Source organism: Xenopus laevis, chromosome 6L (genome assembly GCF_017654675.1).
Source record: "Xenopus laevis strain J_2021 chromosome 6L, Xenopus_laevis_v10.1, whole genome shotgun sequence".
NCBI lineage: Eukaryota > Metazoa > Chordata > Amphibia > Anura > Pipidae > Xenopus > Xenopus laevis.
Genome location: NC_054381.1, coordinates 36,537,165 through 36,558,898, shown reverse-complemented (window position 1 = coordinate 36,558,898; position 21,734 = coordinate 36,537,165). Strand labels below are relative to the sequence as shown.

Sequence of the window (21,734 nt, the reverse complement as noted above, 5' to 3'; positions counted from 1 at the left end):
TCAATTCAGTCTTTTAGAGGTTTTTATATTTATTTTCACAAGGAATTTTTGAAAAGCTCAAATTTTTAGAGGTTTAGAAGATATTCTTATGTTTTTTGGATTGTTCAGTAATTTTTTTTTCATTTGTGCTTTTTAAAATAGGATCTTTAATCAAATTTCATTGCATTTGCGGTTTTAGAGAAAGTGAGTTTAGTCATGGTTTGAAAAACCTCTAAAACCACTAAAATGAGACTATTGATAAATAGTAGGCACACGCGAGCCCTTCAATGTAGTGTCCACCCGGTGCGGAGACCCTGGGAAGAAGGCACTTCCCCAATACTAACTGGAACTGGTATCTAATTATTTGTTACTATTGATAAATAGGCCTCAATGATTCAATTAATAGCTTCATTGCACTTTTCTTTATGGTGTCTAAGAGCAAAAAGGCCTAAGAAGAACACATCCTCTACATTTTCAATTGTTTATTATAAGTAACATGCACTCTAAATAAACAAGACAAATAAAGGAATCACAGCAATCATTTGACTCCTTTATTGCAAAATTGCGATATAAAGTACCGCTGTGTCATGTGAATTAAAGAAAGCATTCATGTTTTAAATAGGGTGTTTGGAGAAACGCAGGGTAGGTTTTCTATAAAAAGGTATGAGGAGGAGAATTTGGCCATTATAAGTTTTTCAAAATAACAGGCCTGCTGGGCGGTGTACAGGAATTTTCTCTAAAAGGGAATAGAGACCACCATAGCTGTCATGGGCATAGCCATATTTATGCAGCTGAGGCATCAGCAGAATGTAGGTAGGGCATCCCCATTAAATGCTCTGGTGACCTCTTCAGAGAAGACAATTTCTTTTATGAAGTTAGATTGTTCAAGTAATTTAAGGTGCAATGCAATATGATCTGGAGCAGCCAGCAACTGTTTGTGTTCATGTAAAGAAATCCTTACTGAATGCAGATGGCTGGCACTAAAATAAAAAAAATAAGACTAAAGTCCAACAAGTTCAAAACCTCCAAACAATTCCTAGTGCAAATATATACACATACTTATACTACTTCTATATATACTCCAATATAGTGATGGGCGAATTTGTCCCATTTCGCCTCACTGGAAAATGTGCACATTTCCAGCGAAATTCGCGAAACGGCGAAAAATTTGCGGAATTTTGACACCCTCATTGACGCCGGCATTAAAGTCAGTGGGCAGTCCAACACACGTCCAAAATTCCGCAGTTTCCCGAATGTATTTGCCGCCAGCGAAACGCAGAAATTCTCAGTGAATTTGCGCATGCCGATTTATTCGTCCATTACTACTCACATATATAAACTATATATACCAATATCTACTGTATACTAAATAGCTGTAGATCCTAAGACCAAAATAGCCAAGGATAGGAGTGGCCTCTGGTTTGTTGATCTTTTCTATCAAAAATCTGAAACTAAAGTCACATTCTATTCCAGACTCATATGGCCACAATAAAAACAAATCAGGGATACTGCCAGGTTGTATGATCTGAGTTCATTTTTAACCATTTTGTAATTTGATTGCTGTGGTGATATTGCACTAATAAATGCCTGAAGGTAGCTACGGCTACAGTGCATATTTGTTTGATTATTTGATTAATGCTTTTGGATCTTGGCATGGTGCTCATTCATAGAAAGCATTTATCCATGATATTGTGTATAATAGCCTGTTAGGCTGTGAGGTAAAGAACAATTCATTATGCAAATACTTTTCAGTAGGCTTCTGGCTTGTTTTGATTGTGCTACTGTGAGTAGAATGTAACTTTAGTTTCAGTTTCGGACCAGTTTAGGGCAATAAATAGCATATTTCCTTATTAAAACAGTAAGCAAAAGGATGTTCAGCACAAGCTCTATTTCCTGAATTACTAATTCAGAAAAAAGGGCTGAATTGCCACTTTAAGAGAATTATTTACTAAACCCTGATTTTTTCTGGTCAAGGTTTTTTGTGCAAAAACTCAAATTTTTTGTGGGAAATTTTTTCAATATTTATTATTAGGGATGCACCGAATCCACTATTTCGAATTCGACACTAAACACTAAAATCCTTTGCGAAAGATTCGGCTGAATACCGAACTAATCCTAATTTGCATAAGCATAAGCAAACTAGGGATCGGAAGGGGAAAACATTTTTAACTTCCTTGTTTTGTGACAAAAAGTCACGCGATTTCCCTCCCGCCCCTAATTTGCATATGCAAATAGAAATTCCGATTTGGTTCGGCTGGGCAGAAGAATTCGGCTGAATCCCGAACCGAATCCTCGATTCTGTGCAACCCTTATTTATTATACCCCAATGCTGCAAAAAGTCCAAATCCAAAAATCCGCCATCTCAAACCCGTCAAGGTCACGTATACGTCAATGGCAGATGTCCCTTTTACAATTTGAAGATATTGTGATCTACGCTGGGTTTCATCTGATAATCCAGAAAAATATGGGGTGTTTGGGGCGATAACTCACAAAAATCGAGCAATTTAGGTGTCAGAAAAAAAAAATCCCACAATTCGAGTTTTGGCTTGATTTTATCGAGTTTTTTCCTGACCAAACTTTTTTCAGCTATTTTATTAATAAATAAGATAAAATCGTGGATGGGAGTTTGGTCGAGCTTGGTTGAATAAAGATATAAGATAAACTCGAGTTTTAGTAAATAACCCCCTAAATGTTGTGTTTCCATCAAGCTCACATATAACTGATTCAACTCTTATGATGAGATTTCTTGAACTCTAATGTCGGAAACTGAGACAGCATTAAATTTTAAAGTATCAAGTTATTGTGTGAAACTATGCTGACACATATGGCATCAAGGAAGGTAATACATGATGTCTTACTTACACAAATCCATGTAGTACTTGTCCTAAATCCAGTCAAGTATAAGGTATATGTATATATATATAGAATAGAATTATTGTAAATGCGGGGTTACCATTTTAAAATGAATGCTCTTATTTCTCAGTGTCTAAACAGCATGATAAAAGTAATGTGAACTTCTAACGCATTAAAATTCATCTTTCCACATAAATGTTAGCTGCAGATGACCCTTGCTGATCTTAACCATATTTCAGTATCTGTAACTGAATAGAGTTTTTTCCGTACAGCATGTTCTAATGGTACATTGGCCTTAAGCCAATAAGGCACTGAATAAGGCTGTTTGTAAAATACAGAAACTGGGAACAGCTGCAGCAATCAAATTTGATAAAAACAGAGAACTTTTTCTTTCTTTCCTTTTTCCCCCCCTTTTGGGTTGTCCAAGTTTAGGATCTTTCATATAGGACACCTATTGTTCAGTAACTATGCTTGAATACAAAAGGGAACCTGCCAGACTAAATTAAACAAACGGCGTTGCTAATAAAAGAATCGTTTTGTTGTGATAGCTGTAGGCAAAGATTGGTTATTATAAAAGTAAAAAATAGTGTTGTTTTTTTAAAAAAAATTCTTTATACATGTATTTACATGTTGTGTATACTGTATATGGTTGGAAGTCTTAAAATGTATCTTTAAATAAAGATATTTAGAACCGACAGAATTTTTCTTTATAATTAATCGAGGGTTTGTCTGAAGGAGAGGAAAAAAAAACTGGAATTACTCATAAAAGTTTTTTTTTAAAACCCAAATATATGATGACATACTATTAACACATGCACAAAGTGTTTTCTTTGGAACTTTTTATGTGCATTTAAACCACACAAGAAAAATAAAGCCACATAAAAGAATCTTGTCTGGGTGTCTTTCTAAATGTTATGGGATTTGTCACCACATGATTAATTATTCTTCATTTGATTTATCAACTCTCTATTTACCAAGTGGTAGCTCAGTAACGCATTACTGCAGGGTTTGAGATTTAACAGTTTATTTAACATGCTGAGAAGTGTATTGGAGTCAATGGGTGTTTTATTTTTCTACCACCAAATGCATTGGAGTCAATAGGCATTTTTCAAATATTTTTCTTGCGTTAAATGTATTGGGGTCAATGGGAGTTTTTTCTTGTCCTCTTTCCTGCACCAAATGCATCAGAGTCAATAAGCCTTTTTCTTGCATTCAATGCATTGGAGTCAATGGGCATATTTTCCTGCACCAAATGCATTGGAGTCAATGACTGTATTTTCTTGTGCCAAATGCATATTTTAGTACAGATTCATGTAAATTTTCACTACTCATGAAAACTGAATTTCCCTGCCAATCCAATCCAATCCAATCAGTCATAAAATGTGTTCATTACTACTAGTCTCATTTGACTCCTAGACATGCATGTGCATCTGCCCTATCCTGTGCCATTGTTGCTTCTATCTCTGCTCCAACAGAGTATTACCCAACTAATTTTGTATAATAGTTAACATGCCCCAAACTGAAAACTCACTGCCTATTTGTAGCTAAGTTCATTGTGTGATCTATGATAGAATAATTATTTTGCTCTAAAGTTATATATTTTACCATGATCTATCTATATCTCTGTCACCTATCATCTATCTATCTCTCTAATGATCTATCTATCAATTAGATATCTATCATCTATCTATATCTATTATCTATATCATGTATCTATATCTATCTATTATCTATCATCTATCTATATCTATCTATCTATATTTCTATCTATCTATCTATCTATCTATCTATCTATCTATCTAACGATCAATCTATCTATCTATTATCTATCTTTCAATCTATATTTCAATCTATATTTCAATCTATCTATCTATCTACTATCTATCTATCTATCTATCTATTATCTATCTTTCAATCTATCTTTCAATCAATCTATATATCTATATATCTATCAATCTCTATCTGTCATCTATCTATCTATCATCTATCTATCTATCTATCTATCTATCTATCTATCTATTATCTATCTATCTATCTATCTATTATCTATCATCTATCTATATATATATGTATATGTATCTATCTAAATATCTATCTATCTTTCAATCTATCTTTATCTATCTAACGATCATCTATCTATAATCTATATATATATATATATATATCTGTCATCTATCTATATCTATTATCTATCTATCATCTATCTATCTATCGCTAAATCTCTGTCACCTATCATCTATCTTTCAATCTATCTATCTATAATCTATCTTTCAATCAATCAATCTATACATCTATCTATCTCTATCTGTCATCTATCTATATCTATCTATCTATCTATCTATCTATCATCTATCTTTCAATCTATCTATCTATCTATCTATCTATCTATCTATCTATCTATCTATCTATCTATCTATCTATCATCTATCCCCATGTTACCAAAGGATGAATCAATTAAAGATTGCAGACACAGTACAAATTTCCCACATAAATATTCGAAAATGCATATTTTTATATTTGGGACAGCAAGCTCAGATTTCTCACAGCTTCCATCTCATTTCTACAATTCAGCCCAGCACCAGCCTAATTTACATGTAAATTGTTAGTAGGGCAAAATTTCTTGAGTTGCATGCTGAAAACCCTCCATTTATCCTAGCCTCTCCTTCGGATACTTAAATCTGCATAATATTTAGACAAATTGATTCATTTCATTATGAAAATGTCCAGCTGGAAAAAATGCATGTATTGTAGTTGACAGATGTGTCTCTGTGAATGTTAGAGTGCAACGTCACATATTCCTATTATATAAAACTTGCTGTACATTGTTCCCACACAGAAATGATTAGTGTATTCACTGTATTCACTGTCATCTGCACTAAAATATAACTTTTGAGAGTCTGTGTGGTTCTATATTTCTAATAAATGAATCATATAAATATTTCTGTGATTGTATATTACATTTATGCTAAGTTCAAAATTAGGAATCCTTTAAAATAATAATAATCATACTTTTTTTTTTACTTTAAAATAATATAAAAAAATTTTTAAGATTTTAAGACTGCATTTGGTGTAATCTCCATGCTAGAATATATCATTGCCTATCTGAAGAAAGGGATGCAGAGAGAACGGCTTTAATTGCACTGCAGCTGAGGTGATAAAGGGGAAGTGGTTTTGCCATCTCCCTGGTGATTTTTGTCCCCGCATCAAGACTGAGTGCAAGAGGTCAGATGTTCTGTGTATACCATTCACGTTCTGCTGACATCAGCACTCATTCATGAGAGCGAGCTTTGTTTCCTGGTGGGACTAATAGGAGGAGACACGTGAAGTAGCTCAGTTTATGAAAGAGGGCAAAAGAGACAGGCACAGTGAAAACATTCCCACAGTATAACTACTCATTAACTGTAACAGAAAGCAAAACTATCATTCACAAAACGCCACAAAGCATCTTCTTTCAAAAACAATCTATAAAGAAAGGTCACAAAAGATGACTTCTGTATTTGCTGGGGCTCCTGTTTAATTCAATTAGTGGAATGCATATTCTTGCTGTGGGTCTGCCTGTGTTATTATATATTTCTTATATTGCTAGATAAGCAATGAATTGAAATATTAGTAGAGCAAATTGCATTTAAACACATATACAGGTATGACTCCATTTTATCTAAATAATCCAAATTTTTTAAAAAATGATTTTACTTTTCTCTGTAATAATAAACAGTACCTGATACTTGATCCAAACTAAGATATAATCAATCCTTATTGGAAGTAAAGTCAGCCTACCAGCCGAGCATTCTGGATAACAGGTCTCCATACCTTTATACCTGTATAAAAACTCCATGCCAAAATACCAATACCAATACACTTCATTCTATTTACATAGTAAAATGATACAGCACTACGAATATGTTGGGTCTTTATAAATATAGTTACATATTTACATAGTTGGGTTGGAAAAAGACCAAAGCCCATCAAGTTCAACCCACTCCAAATGAATCCCAGCACACATACATACACCCACCCACTGAAACTATATATACCAATTTCTTCATTATATTAATTGTAGCTAATAGTGTCACTAATAATATTATTATATCACTAGCCTTGGATATTATCCTTGTCCAAGAAATTTACCCAAGTCCCTCTTAAAGGTGTTTAACAGAATCAGCCCTCACAGGCCCTGCAGGGCCTTCCACAACCTCACTGCCCTCACTGTGAATAACCACCTACGCTGCTTCAAAAGAAAGTTCTTTCCCTGTAGTCTAAAGGGATGGCCTCTGGTCCAATGATCCATTTTATGGAAAAATAGATATCCCACTAGCGGTCTATAATGTGCTCTAATGTACTTATAAAGAGTAATCGTATCCCCTTGCAAGCATCTTTTCTCCAGAGAAAACAACCACAATCATGACAGTCTACCCATATAGTTTAAATCTTCCATCCTCTTAGCCAGTTTAGTTGCACTTAGTCTCTGCACATTCGCCAGCTCATTTATATCCTTTTTAAGGACTGTAGCCTAAAACTGCACTGCATACTCCAGGTGAGGTCTTACCAGGGACCTATAAAGAGGCAAAATGATGTTTTCATTGCTTGAGCTAATGCCATTTTTATGCAAGACAGAACATTATTTGCTTTAGTAACCACAGAATGACACTGCCTGAAATTAGACAACTTGTTATCTACAAAAAGCCCATAGATCCTTCTTAGTTAAGGAAACCACCAACACACTGCAATTTAGCGCATAACATGTATTTATAATTTTTCTGCCAAAGTGCATAACCTGCATTTATCAACATTGAACCAGTTTTCCTGTTTGCTGCCCAGTTTTCTAATCTAGTCAAATCACTCTGCAAAGTGGCAATTTAGTATCATCAGCAAAAATAGAAATGGTACTTTCAATGCCCACCTCCAGGTCATCAATAAACAAATTGAAAAGCAAAAGTACTGTCCCTTGTGGTACTCCACTGACAACACTGGTCCAATCAGTAAATGTTCCATTTATCACCACTCTTTGTAATCTATCCTTCAGCCAGTTCTCTATTCAATTACTAATACTATGTTCCAGGCCAATATTCCTTAATTTAACCAGTAACCTTCTGTGTGGCACTGTATCAAATGCTTTAGCCAAGTAGATCACATCCACTGCCATTGCAGTTGTGGTTCCTGCTCACCTCTTTATAAAAAGCAAGCAAATTTGTTTGACAACATCATTTATGTATAAAACCATGCTGGCACAAACTCATATTATTATGATTTTTAATGAAGTCAACTATTTAATCCCTTAATACCCTTTTGAAAAGCTTTCCTACCACTGATGTCAGGCTAACAGGTCTATAGATTTGTGGCTGAGAACTGGATCCCCTTTTAAATAGCGGCACCACATTAGCAATTCGCCAGTGTCTCTGCATCATGCAAATACTGTAAATACTGAAAAATTAAGTAAAAAAGTTTGGAAATCACAGAGCTAAGCTTATTTAGTACCCTGGTATGAATACCATCTGGCCCTGGACCTTTATTTATCTTTACATGATCTTTACATGATCTAGTCTGTTTTGAATTTCCCCTTGCGTGAACCATGCATCATTTGTTGAATTAATAGATTTGGGACAATTTTGAAGGAAACCTTCATCACTTGGTTCATCATTTTTGTAGACAGATGAAAAATAACAGTTCAGAATTTCAGATTTATCTCTGTTCTCATCAACCAGCTGCCCCTCCCCCTCTGACAACAATGGTCCCACCCCATCCTGCTTCATTTTTCTACTATTTACATATTTAAAAAATAATTTTGGGTTCATTTTACTCCTTGCTGTAAGTCTTAAAAGCATGTCTTTTACCTCGACACCAACTGTCAAACCACAAAGGTTTTGCTTTGTGACGATGTTCCTTACAAGGGGAATATACTGACATATATATTTATTAAGTAACAATTTAAAGATGTTCCATTTTTCTTCTGTGTTTAACCCTATGAAAAGCCTTTCCCAGTTAATATGTTGCAGAGATGCCCTTATACTGGTAATGTTTGCATGTCTAAAGTTTAATGTTTTAGGTTCTCCCTTATAGAGTTGTTTCTGCAACATAATCTAAAAGGAGACCATGTTATGATCACTATTCCCTAAATGCTCAACCACTTATATGCTAGAGGTGAGTCCAGTATTATTAGTTACCAGGTCCAAAAGAGAGTCATTCCTAATAGGTTCTTGAACTAGCTGAAATAAAACGTTGTCATTAAGCAAATTTACAAACTCATTAGCTTTTTCTGACTTGGCATTACCCCAGTCAATGTCTAGTTAATTTAAGTCACCCATAATAATAATGACCTAGTGAAACAGCCTACATTTGTAATAGTAGTTGGGCCTCAATCTCATCACTTATTTCAGGTGGTTTGTAGCATACACCAATAATAATTTTCTTTTTAGCTTTTTGCCCATTTGAAATCTCAACCCATAGGGATTCCACACCCTTCCCAGTGCCATCCATAGTTATTTCTTTAGAGCAGGGCTTTAATTCAGGTTTTAAATATGTGTGAATAATAATAAAGTTGTATCACCATATATTACAGATGTTATATACCATTGCTTGACTTCTTCAGTAGTGATGGGCGAATTTATTCAGCCGACACGAATTCGCGGCAAATTTGCGCGATTTGCAGTCTGCGAATAAATTTGCCACGAAAATTCGCCCAACAACAATTTGGTCCTTGGCCAACGGGATTTTCAAACCTGCCCAATAGATATCTGGTCATTCACTGTCTATATAAAATTAAGTGAATGCGAAAAATGGTGAATTTGGCATAACTGCGTTGTTGCCATTTACGGTTTTTACAAAAATTCCTTGTTGGCCCAGCTCCTCAGTGATTCCTTTTTCTTTAATGGGGTGCACGTCACATCATGTGTTCACCTTCACATGTTTTTCCAAACAGCATACAAAGAGTTTACAGCACTCCCAATTATAGTAAAACCACCTTTATTTTCTTACCAATGGCTCAGCAACAACGTTTCGGACCTGCACTGGTCCTTTTTCAAGCTGACAGTTTACGGTCTTTACTACTGTTGTCATCACTTTTTTTGTGAATCACTTTGCAACTTAACACACAACTTACATCTAGAAATTAAATTAAATAATGCATATGTCAAGTTCATAACTTTTGAATTTTTTGATGCAAAAAATAACTTCCAGTTACCCAGTAAAGGTCAACACTGCCTAAGATTTCTATGAACATCTTCTATTGGTTCATCCCAACCAATCAAAGGTCATTAGTTAAACAACACACCCAGACATAGCAATGCTATAAAAAGGAGTTGCTTTTAAAAATCGTCCATGATGTATGGCAAAAAGCCAAGGAGTGAAGGGGTTTTTATAGTCCTGTTTGCCGTGACCATTAACACTTTCAGATCTGGAAAATTGAAAATATTGAAAATAAAGGTTAACAGTCATGTGTAAACTAGTGTAGATGATAAAAATATTTACAGGGTGGATCAGTGGGATCCATTGAAAGGGAAATGATTAAGAATGATTTGTGATGGCAATTGTTGAAAGGCCTTTTTAGGATTTGTGTGGATATTTTTTAGTTAACATATAAGATGTTAATATTTTAAACACATCAATAGTGTTTTAAAGGGTTGTCTTCATAGCTTTAGAATGTGACCAATAACCCAGAGGACAAAATATAGTAACGTGTGAGGTTGAACATTATAGTGTTATTGGCAGCGCAATACAAATTGGAGTTTATGTCAGGCACTTTCCAAGTCAACTTGCAGTCTGCTGTTTCAAACACTGGATGGTTGTTCGGGTCCAAAAGAAATAAAGTGATGTAGTACTAGTCAAGTGTTATACACACACTTTTAAAAAAAAAGAAAAAAAAAAGACATGAATGAAATTGTAATAATTAAAAAGGCAAATCTGTAATATATTTTAAATAAATAAATCTTTAAAAACAATAGAACATTTGAAAGTACTTTTGTTAATTAAATATACATTGGTTTAGCTGTAGCTGACTTTAAAACACTTGTGTGATAAGGCACATCTATAGGAATAAAAGATGAAACGGGGGCGAAAAGGCTTTAGCGATAGGAAAAAGAGCATTTCTGCCAATTCAAGGTGGCGTAAGGGAACCTGAAGATAATGCAAAAGACATCATTCAGTTTCAGGTTGAAATTGAATTACAAAAAGTAAGCATTACCACCACTTTCAATGGACCGTTAGCTAGCGAAAACATAGGTAACGGATAGTGATGGGCGAATTTGGGGCGTTTTCATTTGCGAATTTCCTGCGAAACGGCGTCTTGTTTTTTACACCAAATTCGCTGGCGAAAATACACCAGCGTTCATTTTTTTTACGCCAAATTCGCTGGTGAAAATATGCCGGGGTCCATTTCTTTTAATGCGGCAGTTTCGCGAATTTTGCGCCTGCTGAATATATTCGCCTATCACTAGTAACGGAAATAAACTGTATATTGGTTAATGCAATAAGTGTTTAGCTCACTGAATTGCATAGCGGACATATGAAAAGGCGCACTTATCTTACAAAATGTACCATATAACATTGGATTGAATCAAGCCCTATAAGTTCTAAATCCTACTTGTATAGACAACCATTGTATAATTGTGTAATTACAAATTCTTCCACATACTAAACACAATTCAACAGGAAAAGGGGCGTTTTGTAAAACATGATGTTATAATACAGTGCAATTGTTTTGCTTTTAACTGATAACTGAAAAAGCCAATAATCATTTATTGCATTGCAGGTTCAATGTGGACTCAGTCCAGCTCCAAATATTAAGACTTAGGGTACAATAAATAAATATAGTAATGGTAGCGATTCTTTATTTTTTTCAGATTTGAGTGATCAGCTATTGGAAGTGGTTGGACTTGAAGGAGCAATGGAAATGGGCCAAATTTATACTGGTTTAAAGAGCGCCGGAAAACGTCTTGCACAATGCTCATCTGTAGTTATAAGGTAATAATGTAGATCTCTTTTATTAATTTTTATTTGCAAACTTACAAGAATCTTAAAAGAATCAAGGGAAAAAGACTAGAGTGAAGAAACACTTTTTTCAAACAAATTTTGACAAATTTGGAAATGTAAAGCACTTTAAAGCAGACATTTTATGCTGTGTATCAATGACTGTTCAATCTCATATCTACTGCAAATTGATTAATAATTATGTGTCAATCAATGGAATTCCAAGGTCAATGTCTAAGAGCATTTCAATGAAGATAGAGTGCTTTAGAGTTGCATCACTGTGTAATAATGTAGACAGAGTTTATTGTAGTAGAGAATGCCAAAGCCAGAAATGAAGTATGCATCATACTTCCAGGCAAGTACTCGCTGCAGATAAATATAAAGGGATCTGTCATGTTCTGATTGCGTTATCATTTGTGTGTATTTATTATACTCAAGGTTTTTACACACAAATTTCTCCATGACCTGAAAAGTTCAAAAGCTAGACTATAGGAGTCATCACTTACTGACAGCAATCAGTGTAATCGGAATGTTATCAGTAATCCCCTTATCTATCATCCCTTAATTCACTTAGGCTGGTAAAAACTGCCACTTTAGCCCCTCTAGACCATGTCAGTGGCAAACTGGCACCTGCCGTAGGCCTGCATTATGATCCAATGATTGATCTGGGGTTCAAAGAATTGGATCAGGCTGATTTGGCCTAGGACATGGATACTAAATTGGCCTCCTCGTTTCGCATCCTTACCTGAGTGGATCTGTTTGAGTGAATATTTTTGTGCTATCTTAAGATGCAATGAACAAGAACACCCTGTCTGACCCTGTTCAGATGTTTCTGATGCTTATACAATGCTGACTGCAGAAGGCCGTCCATATGGATAGTGGATAAAAAAAAAAATTATAGATGTCAGTGAAGAGTACTTCTTTAACCACTTTGCAGTTGATATTCATTTTAGTGGTGTCTGATATTTTTGCAGTTTCAGACTCTCATGTAGTCCAACAAAAGCTATGGTCACTCAAGTGGAGAACTTAATTTATGTGGATTTACTGTATTCATTCAATGACACTGATTTAATATTTAACTTTTCTCCGTGACAGTTAGCATTCAAGTTCATACTGTACATGCATGCCTCACATTACATGTATTCTGTACCACAGATTCTAATTAACTTTGACATGTATCAAAACAGAGCTAGCAAGTCACTGCCCATGCAGATCGATGGGGAACCATGGATGCAGACACCATGTACAGTGAGTATAACAGTTTTCCAGTCTTGCCCATTATTGTAATTCAAGGGGAACTGTCATCCAAGTAAAAAAACTGTAAGGGTATGGAATCTGTTATTGCGAAACCCATTATCCAGAAAGCTTTGAATTATGGAAAGGCCATCTCCCATAGACTCCATTTTAATAAAATCATTAACATTTTTAAAATGATTTTCTTTTTCCTCTGTAATAATAAAACAGTACCTTGTACTGAATGCTAACTAAGATATAAGTAATTCTTGCTGGATGCAAAACAATCCTATTGGATTTAATCAATGTTTAAATTATTTTATAGTAGACTTAAGGCATGGAGATCCAAATTGCAGAAAGACCAAGACCCATTATCTAGAAAACCCTGAGGTTCCACACCCCTATAATAAAAGTCCTTTTCATATTAAACATGAAACCCAAATTATGTTTTTCTAAAAAGATACATAGCTTTTAAATTTCAGCTGTATACAGAATGCTCGGCATGCCTCGAATTACCTGTACAAAATTCACTCTCTGCTCCTCCTCCTCACTTCCTTTTTCTGTGTACACAAACACTCTCAATGTTCCCAGTGCTAAAAAGGAAGTACATACTAAAATAAATATTTAACATTTTTACAGCAGTGGATGAAACAACATTACATCTCTTCCCATCTTACAAATCAATAAAACTAACTACAGGTATAGGATCTGTTATCCAGAAACCTTTTATCCGGGAAGTTCTGAATTATGGGAAGGCCATTTCCCATAAACTCCATTTTAATCAAATTATTCCAATTTTTAAAAATGGAATACCTTTTTCTCTGTAATAATAAAACAGTAATCCTGTTGCAGGCAAAACAATCCTATTGGGTTTAATTAATGCTTAAAGATTTTTCTAGTAGGTATGGTGATCAATGTAACAGAAGGATCCCTTATCTGGAAAACCCCAGGCATTCTGTATAACAGGTTCCATACTTGTACAACAAACTGAGGTCAAAATACTGTTAGGGCCTAACAGTAGGCAATGTGTAGGATTTGCAACCAAAGATAGCCATGAATATCAACATTCACTACTTCATTTTAAGGTCACTACATGCCAAGTTGTAATTCTACCCCTGGCATTTACATTTATGATATTTTATCTGTACACCTAAAAACGTAGAAAATGCTGCAAAATCCAAGTTTTGAGGCATTTAAAAAATGTTGTCAATTTTCTAGAGGCAAATTACTTTTTAGGGTTTTTTAAGACAAAAAATACAGACAATAATTAGTTGGTGTACTTACTGTAATGTCAACCATGTAACTTTGTATGCACTATCTATATTTTGTGATTTCTGTCTGTTACATAGTTGGGTCATCCTGTGCATATTTTGGTAGTTTGGAGTAGAGAGACATATTTGCTCATTATTTGTCAGGGTGTTTATGTTCTCTACGTCATCTTAATGTTGATGTATTTTTGGCCAATAAAGTATAATTATTTCTTGGGCTGTAGTTTGGCTGTTGGTTTTTGATCTCTACAATGCCATTCCTAAATCTACAAGTCAGGAATTGTATTGGTGTGTTCGAAATTATGAAACTTTCCAAATCAGCTGTATTTTCACGTATAAGATAATATCCTTCTGATACATTTCTCTATATTATAAACATATTTTAGGTATTTACAGTATGTATCTTGTTTCAAAAGTGGCATTGGCAAATATTTAGCAGTCACTCCATATCCTGTAAAAAGCAACATATAACTTTTCTTGGTAAACTAAATATTGCCCAACCTGAATTGAAAGAGCACAGAATGTTTTAATATTGTTTGCCATTTGGTATGTACGTTAGTTAAAAATGCGCAAGTTAAATGGTTAAACATATTTCTACCTGGGCTAGTCTACCAAGTTTATAATATTGTTGTCTGTGTCTTGAAGCATGCCATTTATATTCATTTCTGAATAGTTATGAGTGTCTTTACTGCATTTAAATGCAAAGTATTCATACTGTTCACATAATTTATTTCCTTTTTCCCTCTTCATGTACATTGGGTGTTTAGCCAAAAAACACATTAAGTCAACCCCATCAAGGTAACCTATTCACTAGCCAAGTCTTCTCTTTCTTGGCAGCAGCATGTAACATAAGCAACTTATAAACGCCTTCCCCCCTTCAGTAAACACGAAGAAACTTTTTAAAGGATATAGAACAACAAAGTCGAATCCAAGAATCCTGAAGTATACACATTACTTTAAACATAATATTAAAGAGCTACTGTACAAAGGTAAATGTACTATTACAAAGATGCTGTAGCCCAGTGAGTACCACTACCTCCATTTTCCCACACACACACTGCTTTATACTGATGCGACCAATACCTTTGGACAAACATGAAGACTGCATAGTGATGTGAGTGGAAACTGTCACGTTTGGTATCCCAAAACCAAGAACAGACGCCAAGGTTCTGGTCACGGCTCACACTTCTGCCTATAACAGCTGCCTTTCATGTTGGGAGGAGCCCTTCGCTAGTCAGATGCTGCCAGGGCTTAAAGTGAGAGAAACAAGGCGTTAGAGTAATGGGGTTAGAGCAAAGCCTAGTCGAGGAAACAGGCCGATGTCAAAGACCAGTCAGACAGCCCAATACAGAATCAAGATTAAATTAAATATATAAGGGGATCATATAATAATCTCTCTAATGCTTTATTTACCAGTAGGTCTTTCCAGCTGACACGAGGTCACCCATTCCGATTAGAAGAAAAGAGGTTCCGCCTAAATATTCGGAAGGGGTTTTTTACAGTGAGAGCTGTGAAGATGCGGAATTCTCTCCCTGAATCACTTGTACAGGCTGATACATTAGATAGCTTTAAGAAGGGGTTGGATAGCTTTTTAGCAAGTAAGGGAATACAGGGTTATGGGAAATAGCTCATAGTCCAAGTTGATCCAGGGACTAGTCCGATACCCAGCTTGGAGTCAGGAAGGAATTTTTCCCCCTCTAAGGCAAATTGGAGAGGCTTCAGATGGGTTTTTTGCCTTCCTCTGGATCAACTGGCAGATAGGTAGTTAAAAAAAAAATTTTGAACTTGATGGACATGTGTCTTTTTTCAACCTTACTTACTATGTTACTAGATCCGGAAGAATAGCCAGTAAACAAGCAATGGTCAGTTTAGGCAGTAGACAGGAATGGTCAAGAACAAGCAAGGGTTTAGGAACATTAAATCAGTTTGGAAATTAAAAAACAGACAAGGTGCCTTTAATTATTTGAATTTGGTAATAACGTCAGACGCGGCGTGCTGAAGAAAATAACCAAAATGCAAGCGCGACTGAATGGCATCCCAGCAAGGAGAGTCGCGGCGATGCCCGTGTTCCTCCATTTAGTCACACTTGCATTTTGGTCATTTTCTTCAGCATCCCCGCCACCCCTAGACTACTAGGTAACCTTACCCCCCTCTAGAGGGGGCAGCCGGACCCCTAGGCTTATCAGGGAATTTAGCATGAAACTGACATTTGAGATAATCAGGATGAACATCAGATGCTGAAACCCTCCCCTCTCCTCAGGACCATAACTTTTCCAGTGTACTAGAATCCTCTAACCTTTGTGCCAAATATTCCGGCTGACCTTCAACAGAAATAGAAGTAGGAGATTTAAGTTGAATAGCTCTGGCAAACTTTAACAAAGAAACACGAGAAGTATTGAGTTCTTTTGAATTTTGAGTTCAGTTGGAAGTTCTAACCAGACAATGCTGGGATGTAATTTCAAATACAGAAAATGGAACAATGAATCTGGGTCCTAGCTTGGCAGAAGGAACTTTCAATGGGTGATTCTTGGAAGATAACAGTCCCTATCACTAACCTGATACACTGGTGATATTTTATGCTGCCTATCACAGGCTCTCTTTTGGGTATCTACTGCTGAAGAGTCTTGAACCTGGGAGGATTGGAGACAAAACCTCTGGAAAGGGTATCTGCCTTAGCATTTCTTTCCCAGGCCTGAATGTTATAATAAAATTGAAACAGATAAAAAAAATAATGCCCATCTGGTCTAGGATTTAAGTGCTTAGCAGAATCAATATGCAAAAAAATTTTATGGAATGTATACACTGTAACCACATGTTAGTGCCCTCCAGAAAATGTCTCCACTCTTCAAATGCCCATTTGATGGGCAGCAATTCCATGTTACTAATGTCATAATTACAGCCAACCAGATTAGAAAAGCTTTTAATAAATTGCCTGTAATAATTAGCGAATCCTAAGAATCTTTGAATGGCTCGCAACAAAGGGGTTGCTCCCAAACTAAAATGGCCTGAACCTTGGATGGCTCCATCTCTAATTTCTTTTGTGAAATAATATACCCCAGAAAATGGATGGAGGTTATTTCAAAAATGCATTTTCAATCTTAGCATATAGCTTTAAATGACATAACACATTCTAAACATGGGCATGATGGTCAGTTAAATTAAAAGAATAAATCAGAATATCATCTAAATACACCACTACATAGTGACACAGTAAAATGTTGTTTACAAATTCTTTGAAGACTGCTGTGGCATTGCATAAGCCAAGGAGCATTACTAAATATTCACAATACCCAACATGAGTGTTAAAGGCTGTCTTCCATTCATCTCCTTCCTTGATTCGAATTAGATTATCTGCACTCCTCAGATCAAGTTTAGAAAAAACTGTTCATAAACCAAGGGAAGGGGATATAGATTTTTGACCGTGATATCATTTAGACCTCCATAATCTATGCACTGCCTTAGACCCCATGTTCTTCTCTATAAAAATAAGATGGCACCCAAAGGAGAATAGGAAGGCCTTATGGAACTGTCTTTCCATGTTTTCCCTTAATATACTCCTCCATGGCCTGAGACTCAGGAATATGTTCTACCCCTAGGAGGTGAGGAGCCAGGAAATAAGTCAATAGCACAGTCATAAGGCCTGTGCAAATTAAGGATAGCAGAAAGGTAACCCTTCTACAGATGTAGCAGCAAGGACATGAAAAGGTTTTAGACACATAACCTAACAGCCTATTCCCCATTGCAGTATCTTGTTAGTAACCCAATCAACTTGGCGATTGTGTTTTTATAACCAGTGGAGGCCTATAATCACAGGAATATGAGGGCAATTGATAATGTAAAATACAATTTGTTCAGAGTGATTAGTACCCATGGACTCATGGGTACCTGTGATAAGATCATGAGATGTAGAAGACACTAACCCACTTCCTAAAGAGCTTTAATCAATGGCCAATAATTTGACCAAATGGGACAAGGGGTTGTGTGGGAATGCTGTGTCTATGAACAAAATTAGTATCTAAAAAATTCCCACTGCCCTGGAATCTAAAAAGGCAGTATTTTCTAAGCAACCCTTCTACTATTCTAAGAGGACTGGAATGAGCACTTTGGAAGAAAATTGTTGGGTAGTTTAAGCCACATGGCCTAAACAGATCTCCCTAGACCTGCTGCTGTTTCTCTGCCACTTGGGACAGGTGTCACGGAAATGCCCTTTACCCCCTCAATATAGACACAACCCATTAGTACATCTATGGCCCTTTTCTTCAGAGGACAAATGAATAGAGCCCAATTGCCTGCATTCCTCTGCAGGCCTAGGCACTAACACTTCAGGCTTGGTTGTAAATTCAATAGGAGTATTAGGAGGGGTATAAGCAGGGGTTCTCACCTTATGCCTCTTAACAATCTGTATAGCAAAGTGCATATATGCATTATGGGAGGATGGAGCAGGAAAGTTAATGATCAGAAAGCCCTAGTCTGACTCAGTACAGTCATTTTTGACTTTGAATTTCATGCCAAGCGTGATGACATCACATGTGGTGCTCCAAATAAAAGGACACCATGTCCAAAATGCGAGCGCAACAGGCATCCATTCACCCCACTAGACCACCAGATATTGTTACAGAAACTAGGTCCAGATACACAGTGCCTCAGAACGAAGGTTTGTCCCAACAAAAAACTACTTAGGCAAACATGGATGGTACTTCTATTAGCTGTTAATTATATGTCAATATAGGTACCATTAATGATATTCATGCTTGCTTCTGTATTTCCTTTCTTGGGATAGAGCAAGTGCTGGAGCACTAATGGGAGTAAAATGCCCCCCAAATGCTTCAAACACATATCACTCATGTCTCTATTAGTGGTTGGTGCAAGCAGTTCTCAGGAAATGGCACTGATGAAAAAAATTGCAGAATTCTGAAAGGTACTCTTGCATCAGTTGGGTCACTTGGCCTGGAGGAGTTCTTACCTTTGACAAAATACAAGACAGGAGTGGAATTTGCAGGTCAAAAGCATTTTAGTGGAGAACACCCTGAAAGTGCTCTTTTTTGCCTTAAATGTATTTGAATGGGGAGTACATGACACCATTGGTACTGGGGCTCTTCATCCCAAAGTGGCAACTAGAACTGAAAAGCAGCCAGCTCTCTTTGTCTTAGCCCTAAGTTCTGTGCCACCATTTTCACAACTTGTATTTAAACACCTGTTTTAGGCTATATTTCTGAATTTCAGGATAGTTCTCATAAATTAGATTTGCTTTTATTTCTAAAGAAATATTGAAGGAGACAGAACTGCAATTGTTCCATAAATGTTTCATGTTTTGTTTTAATAAGTATCACTGAGCCTTCTAATAAAGCTGTCATGCTCAGGTCTGTTCCAAATCAGTGTCAAAGTAGAATGGAAATAATATATTCCACAGATACTGAAGAATGACAGGTTGAATTATTTTAAGCTTAATTAATAAGTGCAATTTTTTCTTAATTATCTCCAATTAATTAGAAATTACTCACAAGAAATCTTTGCTCTTATCAGTCAGAAATTTAAACGCTTGTGTATTGTACATCGCTAGCACAATTTACTAAACTGAACGCATGCATGCACTAAATTGCATTGTCAATTTAAAAAAATATTGATGCTTATAAAATTGGGTTAAATTATTCATAGGTAAACAAATATAATTAATGTATGGCACATGAATGATTACCAACAAATCAGTTCAATTGGTGAAATGTAAAGAATTTCATGGCGTTTCTTAAAATTGTGTATTGGTCTTGATTATTTGTTATATTTTGTCCTCAAATATCTTTGAAAATCCCCATTATGATGACGCATATGTTCACAGAAATAGCAATGTTTGGATCTCCAGAACCTCTGTTCTTCACTTGCAGCAAGTGCCAGTTATAGACTCTAGGAACAAAGGACATTCTGTATTGGCCATGTCATTTGAAGCCATACTATCAACCGCAAATGTCCCTTTTTTGATGTTTGTTTTATTTATATGTTTTCTATAACTTTTATGTGGAATTGTTTACTTTGACTTTGCAGTCACTCTACTTATTAACTTTATAAGGTTTAGGCTAGGGCCAGACAGGGCAGAAATTAGCCAGCCATAATTTGCAGGCTAATTTCAGCCCTTGACCTCTAGCCAAATCTTCTTGTCTGCTCGAGTCTGAAAGCCTTGTGATGGCTCCGGCGCAATCAGACAAATAGTTTTGGCTAGCAGTCGGGGGCTGACATTTTTGCCAGGATGATTTCTGCCTATTCTGGCCTCAGCCTTAAGGTGGTCATAGACGTTACACACGTGTAGAGCTGAATTGTCAGATATACAGGTAGAAACAATAGAATTCTACCTGCATCTAATGATTCAGCAGTAACAATGGCTGATGTTCGGGTGCCTTCAAAGGCCGATACCCAAGTCTTCTGCCAGTATTGGTTGGCTCATCTCCCACCACACATGCACCGACTATCATACAAAAATTTGTTCCATACGATTTTATTGGTGCGCCTATGGCCATCTTTAAAGTCATGCTGTTATGCAAACAATGGGTTTGAATGCTCTATTCTAAAAAAAAGTTCCCTGTGTAACCAAAGTGACAATAACTTTTTTTTAAAATATGTTATTTTGCTCAAATTTTACTTTAAATTACTAAGCATTAGACATAATTTTGAGGAACGAATGCAAACTTTATTTTTAAAAATACAGGTATGGGATCGGGAAACTTGTTATCCTCCAAGTTTCCAACATATTTCCCTTTTCTCTTTATTAATAAAACAGTACATTGTACCTGATTACAGTTAGGATATAGATAATCCTTATTGGAGACAAAGTGATCCTGTTGGGTTTGTTTAATATTTTAATATTTCGCAGACTTAAATGATAGATATCCAAATTACGTAAGACACTTTATCTGGAAAACCCCAGGTCCGGAGCATTCTGGATAATTAGTCCGATACCTGTAGTATATTTATAAACATACATAATAATATGCCTTATTCCCCCAATAAAAGGGAAGTTTGAAGGGGCAAGTGCACCCTATATCTAGGCTCAATTACACAATAACTGCAGGGACCCCCTACTCTTAGGTCCTAGTAACAATGATATTATATTGACACTGTAATTAAAGTAAACATTTTATACTCAGAAAATTAGGGCAAAAACTGATTTAGAAATATTTTGAAAAATGTTTGGTCACTTTTTGTAGAAGGTTTCTAATGGATACCATGTGGCAAAGTGACGTTTTTGGAAGCAACTCAATGTGGCCTTTTCCAGCAACGCAGTGTGCCCATTTTCCTTAATAAAAGTGGAAAATATTGAGGATTTGGTCACTTCTGGCAAACTTCAAAAATGTCATTCTGATTGTATAGGCACAAGTCTGTAGCACCCTATTGATGCAACCCACTGTGGGAACTCTGGAATTACTATTTATCTGTCCCTACTAGTGTCAATAG

General features: G+C 35.9%; 1 protein-coding gene across 2 annotated transcripts in view; it reads left to right on the top strand.

Annotated features, from left to right (window-relative positions):
- dgkb.L (diacylglycerol kinase beta L homeolog) overlaps positions 1–21,734 on the top strand; it is a 264,430-nt gene that overhangs the window by 227,092 nt on the left and 15,604 nt on the right. For both annotated transcript variants that reach the window (XM_018266819.2, XM_041565918.1), the window contains 2 exons: positions 11,667–11,787; positions 12,981–13,041. In XM_018266819.2, coding sequence (XP_018122308.1) covers positions 11,667–11,787; positions 12,981–13,041 — 182 coding nt within the window. The remainder of the gene's footprint in view (positions 1–11,666; positions 11,788–12,980; positions 13,042–21,734) is intronic.